General features: G+C 47.0%; 1 protein-coding gene across 2 annotated transcripts in view; it reads left to right on the forward strand.

Moving 5' to 3' along the window:
- The window catches only part of LOC118357571 (cadherin-related family member 1-like), a 154,206-nt gene that overhangs the window by 32,317 nt on the left and 106,509 nt on the right, over positions 1 to 15,380 (forward strand). For both annotated transcript variants that reach the window (XM_052478354.1, XM_035734819.1), the window contains exon 8: positions 2,079 to 2,222. In XM_052478354.1, coding sequence (XP_052334314.1) covers positions 2,079 to 2,222 — 144 coding nt within the window. The remainder of the gene's footprint in view (positions 1 to 2,078; positions 2,223 to 15,380) is intronic.

Genomic DNA, 15,380 nt, shown 5'->3' on the forward strand with positions numbered 1-15,380 from the left:
GCTTTTATCCAAAGCGACTTACAGTCATGTGTGCATACATTCTACGTATGGGTGGTCCCGGGGATTGAACCCACTACCCTGGCGTTACAAGCGCCATGCTCTACCAACTGAGCTACTAGTCCAACGCTCTAACCACTAGGCTACCCTGCCGCCCCGATCTCCAGATCCTTCAGATTTTGGGGCTGTCGCTGGGCAATACGGACTTTCAGCTCCCTCTAAAGTTTTTCTTTTGGGTTCAGGTCTGGAGACTGGCTAGGCAACTCCAGGACCTTGAGATTCTTCTTACGGAGCCACTCCTTAGTTGCCCTGGCTGTGTGTTTCGGGTCGTTGTCATGCTGGAAGACCCAGCCACGACCCATCTTCAATGCTCTTACTGAGGGAAGGAGGTTGTTGGCCAAGATCTCACGATACATGGCCCCATCCATCCTCCCCTCAATACGGTGCAGTCGTCCTGTCCCCTTTGTAGAAAAGCATCACCAAATAATGTTTCCACCTCCATGCTTCACGGTTGGGATGGTGTTCTTGGGGTTGTACTCATCCTTCTTCTTCCTCCAAACACGGCGAGTGGAGTTTAGACCAAAAAGCTCTATTTTTGTCTCATCAGACCACATGACCTTCTCCCATTCCTCCTCTGGATCATCCAGATGGTCATTGGCAAACTTCAGACGGGCCTGGACATGCACTGGTTTAAGCAGGGGGACCTTGCGTGCGCTGCAGGATTTTAATCCATGATGGCGTAGTGTGTTACTAATGGTTTTCTTTGAGACTGTGGTCCCAGCTCTCTTCAGGTCATTGACCAGGTCCTGCCGTGCAGATCTAGGCTGATCCCGCACCTTTCTCATGATCATTGATGCCCCATGAGGTGAGATCTTGCATGGCGCCCCAGACCGAGAGTGATTGACTGTCATCTTGAACTTCTTCCATTTTCTAATAATTGCACCTACAGTTGTTGCCTTCTCACCAAGCTGCTTGCCTATTGTCCTGTAGCCCATCCCAGCCTTGTGCAGGTCTACAATTTTATCCCTGATGTCCTTACACAGCTCCTTGGTCTTGGCCATTGTGGAGAGGTTGGAGTCTGTTTGATTGAGTGTGTGGACAGGTGTCTTTTATACAGGTAACGAGTTCAAACAGGTGCAGTTAATACAGGTAATGAGTGGAGAACAGGATGGCTTCTTAAAGAAAAACTAACAGGTCTGTGAGAGCCGGAATTCTTACTGGTTGGTAGATGATCAAATACTTATGTCAAGGAATAAAATGCAAATTAATTACTATAAAATCATACAATGTGATTTTCTGGATTTTTGTTTTAGATTCCATCTCTCACAGTTGATGTGTACCTATGATAAAAATTACAGAACTCTACATGCTTTGTAAGTAGGAAAACCTGCAAAATCGGCAGTCTATCAAATACTTGTTCTCCCCACTGTACGCATGTTTCCCGTTATCAATATCTTGTTTGACAATAACGCCCTTCATTTACTGTATCATTTGGAACTATTGCCATCAAGCCATGGGATGCAAAAGACAAATTGTTGTTCAATATTTAGTTAATCAATAGGTAAACAGATTTATTTGTCCTGTCCTGGTATACGCTCAGAGATTAAATAGGCAATGATGTCGCGCTCCTATCGCATAGAATTACTGTACCCTACACATACTGTGAAATATTTTATGTAAGCCACGGTCTATTTACTGCATTGGCAGAATCTTTAGCAGTAATTTATAATGTATCTGGAAAGAGAAAACAATAGCAAACTGTCATGGACCTTTGAGCAGAACGTTTGAATTCAACAATGTTTTCCATCGACTTTTCCCTCAACGTAAATATTATGGACTGGCTGCGAATTACGAAACATTGTAGGGCACACACTTCCAGCAGCAGTATGATGCACCTTGTTATCTCTACTGTTGATTGTGCTGCTATCTTGTGTCAAATCCTTCTTGAAGGATGTATTTTATCTAAATGAAGACAAACTTGAATAAATAAAGGTTAAAGGGCCACACAGCCATGTCTGATCTTTTAAATTAAATTGCATAAAATAAGGATGTATAATATGGGATATTTGATTCTGTAACAGGATGGTGGTGGGAATTACAATGGGAAAGAACAGGTGATGTCATCCTCTGCCACCTTGACAATCAATGTGATTGACACCCAGGACACGCCCCCTAGCTTTGTCGGGACACCATATTTCGGATACGTTTATGAAGTGTCCGTACCAGTAAGTACAAACATGCACAACTCTCAAGATATCACACTAACATGAAACACACACATGAAGGACACCGTACAATTGTATAACACTTCAACAAAAATATAACCATGTCATTAGATTTAGGCTAATTCAGGCTAATTTCGGGATTTTTAGTGTATCCCGCTGACAGGAATAAACATCTCTCCAGTAAGAAGAAGGGCGGTGGTGTATGTTTCATGATTAACGACTCATGGTGTAATTGTAACAACATACAGGAACTCAAGTCCTTTTGTTCACCTGACCTAGACTTCCTCACAATCAAGTGCCGACCGTATTATCTCCTAAGAGAACTCTCCTTGGTTATCGTCACAACCGTGTATATCCCCCGGCAAGCGGATAATAAGACGGCCATCAAGAAACTTACCTGGCCTTTATGCAAACTGGAAACCATATTTCCTGAGGCTGCATTTATTGTAGCTGGGTTTTTTAACAAAGCTCATTTGAGAACAAGGCCACCTAAATCCCATCAGCATATTGATTGCTGTACACGAGCGAGTAGCACGCTCGACCATTGCTACTCTAACTCTCGCGATGCAAACAAGGTCCTCCCCTGCCCTCCTTTTGACAAATCTGACCGTGACTCCATCTTGTTGATCCCCTCCTATAGGCAAAAGCTAAAACAGGAAGTTATGTGCTTAGGTCTATCCAACGCTGGTCTGACCAATCAGATTCCACGCTTCAAGATTGCTTCAATCACGTGGACTGGGATACATTCCAGGTTGCCTTGAGATAATAACATTGACGTACATTTATGTTGAACTAACCAGAAACTGTGGATTGATGGCACGCAAAACTGAAAACACGTCCCACCGCATTTTAATCATGGCAAGGCGACTGGAAATATGGCCGAATAAGAACCGTGCAGTTATTCCATCCGTAAGGCAATCAAACAAGCAAAGTGTCAGTATAAAGACAAGGTGGAGTCGCAATTCAACGGCTCAAACATGAGACATTTGTGGCAGGGTCAACAGACAGCCACAGATTACGAAAGGTAAACCAGCCCCATCACGGAAATCGACATCTTGCTTCTGACAAATTAAGCAACTTCTTTGCCTGTTTTGAGGATAATACAATGCCACCGACGTGGCCCTCTACCAAAGACTGTGGGCTCTCCTTCTCTGTGGATGACGAGAGTAAAACATTTAAACGTGTTAATCCTTGCAAGGCTGAAGGCCAAGATGGCATCCCTAACCGTGTCCTCAGAGCATGTGCAGACCAGCTGGCTGTGTGTTTACGGACATATTCAATCAATCCCTATCCCAGTCTGCTGTCCCCACATGCTCCAAGATGGCCACCATTGTTCCTGTTCGCAAGAAAGCTAAGGTAACTGAACTAAATGGCTATTGCGCTGTAGCACTCACTTCTGTCATCATGAAGTGCTTTGAAAGCCAAGGATCACATCACCTACACCCTACCTGTCACCATAGACCCACTTCAATTTGTCTACCACCCCAATAGGGCCACAGACGATGCAATTGCCATCGCACTGCACATTGCCCTATTCCATCTGGACAAGAGGAATACCTATGTAACAATGCAGTTCATTGACTACAGCTCAGCATTCGACAGCATAGTACCCTTCAAAATCATCATTAAGCTTGACTCACTGGGTCTTGACCCCACCCTGTGCAATTGGGTCCTGGACTTCCTGAAGGGCTGCCCCCAGGTGGTGAGCGTAGGAAACAACATCTCCATTCCGCTGATCCTCAACACTGGGGCCCCGCAAGGATTCGTTCTCAGCCATCTCCTATACTCCCTGTTCACTCACGACTGCGTGACAATGCACACGATGACACAACAGTGGTAGGCTTGATTTCCAACAACAACGAGACATCCTACCGGGAGGAGGTGAGGGCACTCGGAGTGTGGTGTCAGGAAAATAACCTCCCACTCAATGTCAGCAAAACAAAATAGATGAGAAAACAGCAAAGTTCTTCGGCGTACACATCACGGACAAACTGAAATGGTCCACCCACACAGACAGCGTGGTGAAGAAGGCACAGCAGTGCCTCTTCAACCTCAAAGAAATTTGGCTTGTCACCAAAAATACACAAACTTTACAGATGCACATTTGAGAGCATCCTGTCGGGCTGTATCACCACCTGGTATGGCAACTGCACCGCCCACAACCACAAGGCTTTCCAGGGTTTGGTGCGATCTGCATAAAGCATCACCGGGGGCAAACTACCGGCCCTCCAGGACACCTCCAACATCCGATGTCACAGGAAGGCAAAAAAGATCATCAAGGACAATAACCACCCGAGCCACTGCCTGTTCACCCCACTTTCATCCAGATGGCGAAGTTAGTACAGGTGCATCAAAGCTGGGACAGAAAGATTGACAAACAGCTTCTATCTATCTATGTATCTTTTTTGCCTTTATTTAACTAGGCAAGTCAGTTAAGAAAAAATGTAAATTTTCAATGATGGCTTTGGAACAGTGGGTTAACTGCCTGTTCAGGGGCAGAACGACAGATTTGTACCTTGTCAGCTCGGGGGTTTGAACTTGCAACCTTCCGGTTACTAGTCCAACGCTCTAACCACTCTAACCCTGCCGCCCCAAGGCCATCAGACTGTTAAACAGCCACCACTAACACTGAGAGGCAGCTGTCTATATTTAGACTTGATATCATTGGCCACTTTAATAAATGAACACTTGTAACTTTAATAATGCTACTTTAAGAATGTTTACATATCTCACATTGCTCATCTCATATGTATATAGTGTATACTGTATCCTTCACTATCTATTCTTTACTAGACATTGCATCGTGGACACTCTGTCACTGCTCATGCACATGTTTTATACTTACAGTTGATGTCAGAAGTTTACATACACCTTAGCCAAATATATTTACAGATTTATTTCAGCTTTCATTTCTTTCATCACATTCCCAGTGGGTCAGATGTTTACAAACACTCAATTCGTATTTGGTAGCATTGCCTTTAAATTGTTTACCTTGGGCAAACGTTTCATGTAGCCTTCCACAAGCTTCCTACAATAAGTTGGGTGAATTTAAGTCCTCCTGATAGAGCTGGTGTAACTGAGTCAGGTTTGTTAGTCTCCTTGCTCGAACACGCTTTTTTAGTTCTACCCACAAACGTTCTATGGAATTGAAGTGAGGGCATTGTGATGGCCACCAATACCTTGACTTTGTTGTCTTTTAGCCATTTTGCCACAACTTTGGAAGTATGTTTGGGGTCATTATCAATTTGGAAGACCCATTTGCGACCACGCCTTAACTTCCTGACTGATGTCTTGAGATGTTGCTTCAATATATCCACATAATTTTCCTACCTCATGAGGCCATCTATTATGTGAAGTGCACCAGTCCCTCTTGCAGCAAAAGCACCCCCACAACATGATGCTGCCACCCCATTGCTTCACGGTTGGGATGGTGTTCTTCAGCTTGCAAGCCCCACCCTTTTTCCTCCAAACATAACGATGGACATTATGGACAATCAATCAATCAATCAATCTATAACATTTATTTATGAAGCCCTTCTAACATCAGCTGATGTCACAAAGTGCTGTACAAAAATCCAGCCTAAACCCCCAAACAGCAAGCAATGCAGGTGTAGAAGCACGGTGGCTAGGAATAACTCCCTAGAAAGGCCAGAACCTAGGAAGAAACCTAGAGAGGAACCAGGCTATGAGGGGTGGCCAGTCCTCTTCTGGCTGTGCTAAGTGGAGATTATAACAGAACATGGCCAAGATGTTCAAATGTTCATAGATGACCAGCAGGGTCAAATAATAATAATCACAGTGGTTGTCGAGGGTGCAAGAGGTCAGCATCTCAGAAGTAAATGTCAGTTGGTTTTTCATAGCCGATCATTCAGAGTACCTCTAACACTCCTGCTGTCTCTAGAGAGTTGAAAACAGCAGGTCTGGGACAGGTAGCATGTCCGGTGAAGGGGTCAGGGTTCAATAGCCGCAGGCAGAACAGTTGAAACTGGAGCAGCAGCACGGCCAGGTGGACTGGGGACAAACAGTTATTTTTTTGTTTCATCAGACCAGAGGAAATGTATCCAAAAAGAACGATCTCGGTCCCCATGTGCAGTTGCAAACCGTAGTATGTCTTTTTTATGGTGGTTTTGGTGCAGTGGTTTCCTCCTTGCTAAGCAGCCTTTCAGGTTGTAAGGGATTTCCTCCTCTTCGTCTGAAGAGGAGAGGCGAGAAGGATCGGAGGACCAATATGCGGCGTTGTAAGTGTCCATGTTTTTTTTAATAAGAAATTCTACACATGAACACGACTGAAATACAAAAACAATAAATGTGGAACGAACGAAACCCAAAACAGTACCGTGTGGTGAAAAACAAAGACACGGAAACAATCACCCACGAAATACCCAAAGAATATGGCTGCCTAAATATGGTTCCCAATCAGAGACAACTATAAACACCTGCCTCTGATTGAGATTCACTTTAGGCAACCATAGACATACCTAGAATACTACACTGAACACAACCCCATCAATCTACAAAAAACCCTAGACCAGACAAACACATAATCACCCATGCCACACCCTGGTCTAACCAAAATAATAAAGAAAACACAGAATACTAAGGCCAGGGCGTGACAGTACCCCCAAAGGTGCAGTCTCCCGGCCGCACACCTAAACCCATAGGGGAGGGTCTGGGTGGGCGTCTGTCCATGGGGGCGGCTCTGGCGCTGGACGTGGATCCCACTCCACCATAGTCTTTGTCCACATCCTTAGCGTCCTTTGAGTGGCGACCCTCGCCGTCAACCTTGGCCTAGTAACCCTAACAAAGGGCCCCACTGGACTGAGGGGTAGCTCAGGACTGAGAGGAAGCTCAGGACTGAGAGGAAGCTCAGGACTGAGAGGAAGCTCAGGTAGGTTGACGGCTCTGGCAGATCTTGGCTGAATGGCGGTTCTGGCAGATCCTAGCTGACAGGCGGCTCTGGCAGATCCTGGCTGACTGGCGGCTCTGGCAGATCCTGGCTGACTGGCGGCTCTGGCAGATCCTGGCTGACTGGCGGATCTGGCAGATGCTGGCTGACTGGCGGCTCTGGCAGATCCTGGCTGACTGGCGGATCTGGTAGATCCTGGCTGACTGGCGGCTCTGGCAGATCCTGGCTGACTGGCGGCTCTGGCAGATCCTGGCTGACTGGCGGCTCTGGCAGATCCTGGCTGACTGGCGGCTCTGGCAGATCCTGGCTGACTGGCGGCTCTGGCAGATCCTGGCTGACTGGCGGCTCTGGCAGATCCTGGCTGACTGGCGGCTCTGGCAGATGCTGGCTGACTGGCGGCTCTGGCAGATCCTGGCTGACTGGCGGCTCTGGCAGATCCTGGCTGACTGGCGGCTCTGGCTGCTCCATGCTGACTGGCGGCTCTGGCTGCTCCATGCTGACTGGCGGCTCTGGCTGCTCCATGCTGACTGGAGACTCTGGCGGCTCATGACAGACGGGAGACTCTGGCGGCTCATGACAGACGGGAGACTCTGGCGGCTCATGACAGACGGGAGACTCTGGCGGCTCATGACAGACGGGAGACTCTGGCGGCTCATGACAGACGGGAGACTCTGGCGGCTCATAACAGACGGGAGACTCTGGCGGCTCATGACAGACGGGAGGCTCAGGTGGCTCATTACAGACAGGCAGCTCAGGCGGCGCTGGGCAGATGAGCAGCTCAGGCGACGCTGGAGAGGAGAAAGGCTCTGGCAGAGCTGGACAGGCGAAGCGCACTGTAGGCCTGGTGCGTGGTGCTGGCACTGGTGGTATTGGCCGAGGACACGCACAGGAAGCCTGGTGTGGGGAGCTGCCACCGGAGGGCTGATGCGTGGAGGAGGTACTGGATAGACCAGACCATGCAGGTGCACTGGAGCTCTTGAGCACAGAGCCTGCCCAACCTTACCTGGTTGAATGCTCCCGGTCGCCCTGCCAGTGCCGCGAGGTGGAATAGCCCGCACTGGGCTGTGCAGGTGACTCGGGGACACCATGCGTAAGGTTGGTGCCATGTACGCCGGCCCAAAGAGACGCACTGGAGACCAGATGCGTAAAGCCGGCTTCATGGCACCTGGCTCGATGCCCACTCTAGCCCGGCCGATACGAGGAGCTGGTATATACCGCACCGGGCTATGCACCCGCACTGGGGACATCGTGCGCTCCACAGCATAACACGGTGCCTGCCCGGTCTCTCTTGCCCTCCGGTAAGCACAGGAAGTTGACGCAGATCTCCTACCTGGCTTCGCCATACTCCCTGTGTGCCGCCCCCAATATATTTTTGGGGCTGACTCTCGGGCTTCCATCCACGCCGCCGTGCTGCCTCCTCATACCCGCGCCTCTCCGCCTTCGCTGCCTCCAGCTCTTCTTTGGGGCGGCGATATTCTCCTGGCTTAGCCCAGGGTCCTCTCCCATCGAGGATTTCCTCCCATGTCCAAGAGTCCTGTGTCTTTGGCGCTGTTGCTGCTGACCGTTACCACACCACTTGGTCCTGTTGTGGTGGGTGATTCTGTTACAATTTTCTTCCTGGGAAGGAGAGGAGAGGCGAGAAGGATCGGAAGACCAATATGCGGAGTGGTAAGTGTCCATGGTTTTTTAAATAAGAAATACTACACATAAACACGACTGAAATACAAAAAACAATAAATGTGGAATGAACGAAACCCAAAACAGTACCGTGTGGTGAAAAACACAGACACGGAAATAATCACCCACGAAATACCCAAAGAATATGGCTGCGTAAATATAGTTCCCAATCAGAGACAACGATAAACACCTGCCTCTGATTGAGAACCACTCTAGGCAACCATAGACTTACCTAGAATACTAAACTGAGCACAACCCCATCAATCTACAAAAACCCCTAAACCAGACAAACACATAATCACCCATGCCACACCCTGGTCTAACCAAAATAATAAAGAAAACACAGAATACTAAGGCCAGGGCGTGACACAGGTTATGTCGATATAGGTCTTGTTTTGCTGTGGATATAGATACTTTTGAACCTGTTTCCTCCCGCATCTTCACAAGGTCCTTTCTGTTGATATGAGTTTGATTTGCACTTTTTGCACCAAAGTACGTTCATCTCTAGGAGACAGAACAGGTCTCCTTCCTGACCGGATCTGAAGACTGCGTGGTCCCATGGTGTTTATACTTGCGTACTTTTGTTCAAACAGATGAATGTGGCATTTGGAAATTGCTCCCAAGGATGAACCAGATATGTGGAGGTCTACAAAAAATGTCTTTGTTGATTTCTTTTGATTTGCACATCATGTCAAGCAAAGAGACACTGAGTTTGAAGGTAGGCCTTGAAATACATCCACAAGTAGACCTCCAATAGACTCAAATTATGTCAAAGCTTCTAAAGCTATGACATCATTTTCTGGAATATTCCAAGCTGTTTAAAGGCAGAGTCCATTTAGGATATGTAAACTTCTGACCCACTGGAATTGCGATTTAGTGAAATAATCTGTCTGTTAACAATTTTTGGAAAAATGACTTGTGTTATGTTATGCACAAAGTAGATGTCCTAACCTACTTGCCAAAACCATTGTTTGCTAACAAATTTGTGGAGTGGATGAAAACTTCCGACTTTTTCAAATCAAATCAAATTTTATTTGTCACATACACATGGTTAGCAGATGTTAATGCGAGTGTAGCGAAATGCTTGTGCTTCTAGTTCCGACAATGCAGTGATAATCAACAAGTAATCTAACTAACAATTCCAAAACTACTGTCTTATACACAGTGTAAGGGGATAAGGAATATGTACATAAGGATATATGAATGAGTGATGGTACAGAGCAGCATACAGTAGATGGTATCGAGTACAGTATATACATATGAGATGAGTGTGTAGACATAGTTAGTGGCTAGTGGCTAGTGATACATGTATTACATAAGGATGCAGTCGATGATGTAGAGTACAGTATATACATATGCATATGAGATTAATAATGTAGGGTAAGTAACATTATATAAGGTAGCATTGTTTAAAGTGGCTAGTGATATATTTACATTTCCCATCAATTCCCATTATTAAAATGGCTGGAGTTGGGTCAGTGTCAATGACAGTGTGTTGGCAGCAGCCACTCAATGTTAGTGGTGGCTGTTTAACAGTCTGATGGCCTTGAGATAGAAGCTGTTTTTCAGTCTCTCGGTCCCAGCTTTGATGCACCTGTACTGACTTCGCCTTCTGGATGATAAGCGGGGTGAACAGGCAGTGGTTCGGGTGGTTGATGTCCTTGATGATCTTTATGGCCTTCCTGTCACAACGGCTGGTGTAGGTGTCCTGGAGGGCAGGTAGTTTGCCCCCGTGATGCGTTGTGCAGTCCTCACTACCCTCTGGAGAGCCTTACGGTTGAGGGCGGAGCAGTTGCCGTACCAGGCGGTGATACAGCCCGCCAGGATGCTCTCGATTGTGCATCTGTAGAAGTTTGTGAGTGCTTTTGGTGACAAGCCGAATTTCTTCAGCCTCCTGAGGTTGAATAGGCGCTGCATGCGCCTTCTTCACAACGCTGTCAGTGTGAGTGGACCAATTCAGTTTGTCTGTGATGTGTATGCCGAGGAACTTAAAACTAGCTACCCTCTCCACTACTGTTCCATCGATGTGGATAGGGGTGTTCCCTCTGCTGTTTCCTGAAGTCCACAATCATCTCCTTAGTTTTGTTGACGTTGAGTGTGAGGTTATTTTCCTGACACCACACTCCGAGGGCCCTCACCTCCTCCCTGTAGGCCGGTCGTTGTTGGTAATCAAGCCTACCACTGTTGTGTCGTCCGCAAACTTGATGATTGAATTGGAGCGTGCGTGGCCACGCAGTTGGGTGAACAGGGAGTACAGGAGAGGGCTCAGAACGCACCCTGGGGCCCCGTGTTGAGGATCAGCGGGGAGGAGATGTTGTTGCCTACCCTCACCACCTGGGGGCGGCCCGTCAGGAAGTCCAGTACCCAGTTGCACAGGGCGGGGTCGAGACCCAGGGTCTCGAGCTTGATGACGAGCTTGGAGGGTACTATGGTGTTGAATGCCGAGCTGTAGTCGATGAACAGCAATCTCACATAGGTATTCCTCTTGTCCAGGTGGGTTAGGGCAGTGTGCAGTGTGGTTGAGATTGCATCGTCTGTGGACCTATTTGGGCGGTAAGCAAATTGGAGTGGGTCTAGGGTGTCAGGTAGGGTGGAGGTGATATGGTCCTGACTAGTCTCTCAAAGCACTTCATGATGACGGAAGTGATGCTACGGGCGGTACTTAGCTCAGTTACCTTAGCTTTCTTGGGAACAGGAACAATGGTGGCCCTCTTGAAGCATGTGGGAACAGCAGACTGGTATAGGGATTGATTGAATATGTCCGTAAACACACCGGCCAGCTGGTCTGCGCATGCTCTGAGGGCGCGGCTGGGGATGCCGTCTGGGCCTGCAGCCTTGCGAGGGTTAACACGTTTAAATGTCTTACTCACCTCGGCTGCAGTGAAGGAGAGACCGCATGTTTTCATTGCAGGCCGTGTCAGTGGCACTGTATTGTCCTCAAAGCGGGCAAAAAGTTATTTATTCTGCCTGGGAGCAAGACATCCTGGTCCGTGACTGGGCTGGGTCTCTTCTTGTAGTCCGTGATTGACTGTAGACCCTGCCACATGCCTCTTGTGTCTGAGCCATTGAATTGAGATTCCACTTTGTCTCTGTACTGACGCTTAGCTTGTTTAATAGCCTTGCGGAGGGAATAGCTGCATTGTTTATATTCGGACATGTTACCAGACACCTTGCCCTGATTAAAAGCAGTGGTTCGCGCTTTCAGGGAATGCTGCCATCAATCCACGGTTTCTGGTTTGGGAATGTTTTTATCGTTGCTATGGGAACGACATCTTCGACGCACGTTCTAATGAACTCGCACACCGAATCAGCGTATTCGTCAATATTTCCATCTGGCAATACGAAACATGGCCCAGTCCACGTGATGGAAGCAGTCTTGGAGTGTAGAGTCAGCTTGGTCTGACCAGCGTTGGACAGACCTCAGCGTGGGAGCCTCTTGTTTTAATTTCTGCCTGTAGGCAGGGATCAGCAAAATGGAGTCGTGGTCAGCTTTCCCGAAGGGGGCGGGGCAGGGCCTTATATGCGTCGCGGAAGTTAGAGTAACAATGATCCAAGGTTTTACCACCCCTGGTTGCGCAATCGATATGCTGATAAAATTTAGGGAGTCTTGTTTTCAGATTAGCTTTGTTAAAATCCCCAGCTACAATGAATGCAGCCTCCGGATAAATGGTTTCCAGTTTGCAAAGAGTTAAATAAAGTTCAACTGTATATCAGACCGTGTACGAAGGGTATTTCCCCAGAAATGTTTTACTGTTCTAATTATGTTGGTAACCGGTTCAAAATAGAAATAGGCCTATAACTGTTAGGATCAGCTTGATCTCCCCCTTTAAATAAAGGACGAACTGTGGCTAACTTCCAAGCAATGGGAACCTCCCCAGAAAGTAGAGAGGTTAAAAAGGTCGGAGATTGGCGATGATTGGGGCAGTAACCTTAAAGAAGAAAGGGTTTAAACCATCTGACCCAGATGTTTTTTGGGGGTCAAGTTTCAGGAGCTCCTTTACCACCTTGAACTCAGGGACTGCCTGCGGGGGAGGGGAAGGGGAAAAAGAGGGAGAAGCATCAGGGATAGTTGTATTAGAAGAGGTGGGAGATTAGGAAATGTTGGACGAGCAAGGAGGCATGGCTAAGTCAAATAGGAATCCTGACATAATGATGTGGTGATTAAAGAGCTCAGCCATGTGCTTCTTGTCATTAACAGCCACATCATCAACATTAAGGGACATGGGCAGCTGTGAGGAGGAAGGTTTATTCTTCAGGTTTTTAACCGTTTTCCAGAACTTCTTGGGGTTAGTCCCACAGGGAGAGAACTGCTCCTTAAAGTAACTAACTTTAGCCTTCCAGATAGCCTGAGTGCACCTATTTCTCATTTGACTGAACGAGAGTCAGTCAGCCTGAGTATGCTGTCGTAAATGTTGGCACTGAGGTGCAGTGCCTTAGACCACTGCGTCACTCTGGAAAAATGTGTTACCATTGCACCAAACAGCGCTGGTGACTCCACTAAGCTGGCAGGCTGGCTAACAGCTTGCTGCCTGGCCTGCACATCTCATTGTGGAGTTAGAGCCTTGTATATGTTGATAGATAAGATGAGAGCACCTCTACAGCTTGGGTGGAGTCTGTCACTTCTCAGCAGTCCTGGGAGCAGGTTGAAATCCTGCTCAACACAGAGCTCCACGTCCTTTCCAACCAATCCGCTAAAAATGCTTTGTTTAAAATCACCATTTATACAACAACCATCTAGCTTCGTGACTAATGGACCTACCAAAGCAAACCATATGATTTGAATGAAAAGTATTTTAATAAACAACATGAAAAGGTGACTGTAGGAAGTCATCATCATATAAACACACAAAGTGGGTAACAGCCAGGTAGCCTAAGAAGGAAGGTAAATTAATTATTTAGGCTATATTATTAATCTATTATTTAAATTATTTCAAGGCTATAGCCTAAAAATAAATACATTAAGAAGCATTTGCAAGTAGGCTCGCAGGAACATTAAGTGCTCGGCATTTCGCTACACTCATTAAAATCTGTTACCTTGTGTATGTGACCAATAACGTGTGATTTGATTTGATTTTGTTGTATTATCTTGTTTTGGTCTATATATTGTGATATAGGCTGTGACTTAGGCTCAGTCTACAGTGCCTTTGAATACATTTTTAGAAACACGGGCTTGGCGTCAGTCTGGCTTCAGGCTCATGCGATGGTGCCTGGAGAGCAGGCCAGCAACAGAGCCACTGGGGTTGCTAAAAACTCTTCTGGCCACTTGCTAGGCGGGGCAGGGATGAGGCGTTGTCTTTCCAAAAGGTGATAACGTCCTCGTCTGTGTTTCTTCTCATGGCCGTCCTTTTGCAACTAGAGAGGATCGCTAGAGAGGACCGCGGCTGTTGAATGAAGTAGAAACCGAACATGCAAGGTCTTTTGGGCACTTAATTCTGCTCAGGGCAGGGTTAGGTGCTGCGGGTGCTACTGGTATGGCAGATGCACCTACCGGAGGTGCGTTGATAGCCCCGGTTTCCTTCACAATGAGGTCGAGTATCTCTCCAACTGGTTATGCACGAGTTCATCCCTTATCACCCACTCAGTTTTAAACCTGGGGTTTCAGGACGGTGTCTATGACAAGATGTTTATCGTTATAATATCGCCTGAACCGAGTGGAGATGCAATCTGATAGTGTTTCTGCAAAAGCAGCAATGTCTATGGGCTGAGACATGCTAGTCAACAATTTCTTTATTTCTGACATGGCAGGGAGAATCATGCTCAGGTTCCCCAACCCTTTCTGTATATTAGGTCAGCTTGTGGTGTCTGTACCTCCACCAGGACCTGTAGCCGACGCTCTTTGTTTAGGATGAGTCTTTGCATCATCAAAGGTAGACTTCAGTTTGTTTTGCCTCAATGTGTCTCTTTGAAACATCTTTAACACAGACTCAATCATGTGTAATTGACTGTTCCATCTTGTCATGCAGGATGTTGTGGGATGCACTCCCAATCTGTCATTTTCCTCTGTGTTCAATGTACTCTTCCTAACACTTTTGACAAGTTTCCCCACTTTCTGGATCAGTCCACTAACCCCATCTTGCATGTTAGTGTCATCCTTTATTGCGAGCTGAAGCATTTGAATTGGGCACCGGAAATGAAGATTTGACTCTGTGAGGTACAGGTTTGCCATAATGTCCACATTGTTGGCTATATGGTCAGTTTGGAACTGTCAGACTAAAGGTGGTGCGGCCTCCACCTTCATGTTGGATGCCTCATCTTCCTCCTGTCCGTCATCATTGGTTTCCTCAAAACCAAGTAGGTTGAAGGTCTTGATCATCTTGCTTGTGCTGTCAGTCACCACCCGTATTACCTGTCGCTGCACGTTTCAGTTCCTCAGTACGCTTTAATATTTTTGGTAAATGTGTGGTGTCCTTGTATGTGCTCAGAGCTCAGCCACGTCTTGTGGCCTTTATATCTCCCATCAATGAAACTGGCAACAATCCCCAGAAAGGTTCTTGTCATACTTGACCTGGGGAAACACTGGGGGAGTGCTTGGGCACTCATCAAATTGATCAGTTTGTCCGGCTCATCGATCTAAT

This window comes from Oncorhynchus keta, chromosome 24 (genome assembly GCF_023373465.1).
Source record: "Oncorhynchus keta strain PuntledgeMale-10-30-2019 chromosome 24, Oket_V2, whole genome shotgun sequence".
Classification (NCBI taxonomy): domain Eukaryota; kingdom Metazoa; phylum Chordata; class Actinopteri; order Salmoniformes; family Salmonidae; genus Oncorhynchus; species Oncorhynchus keta.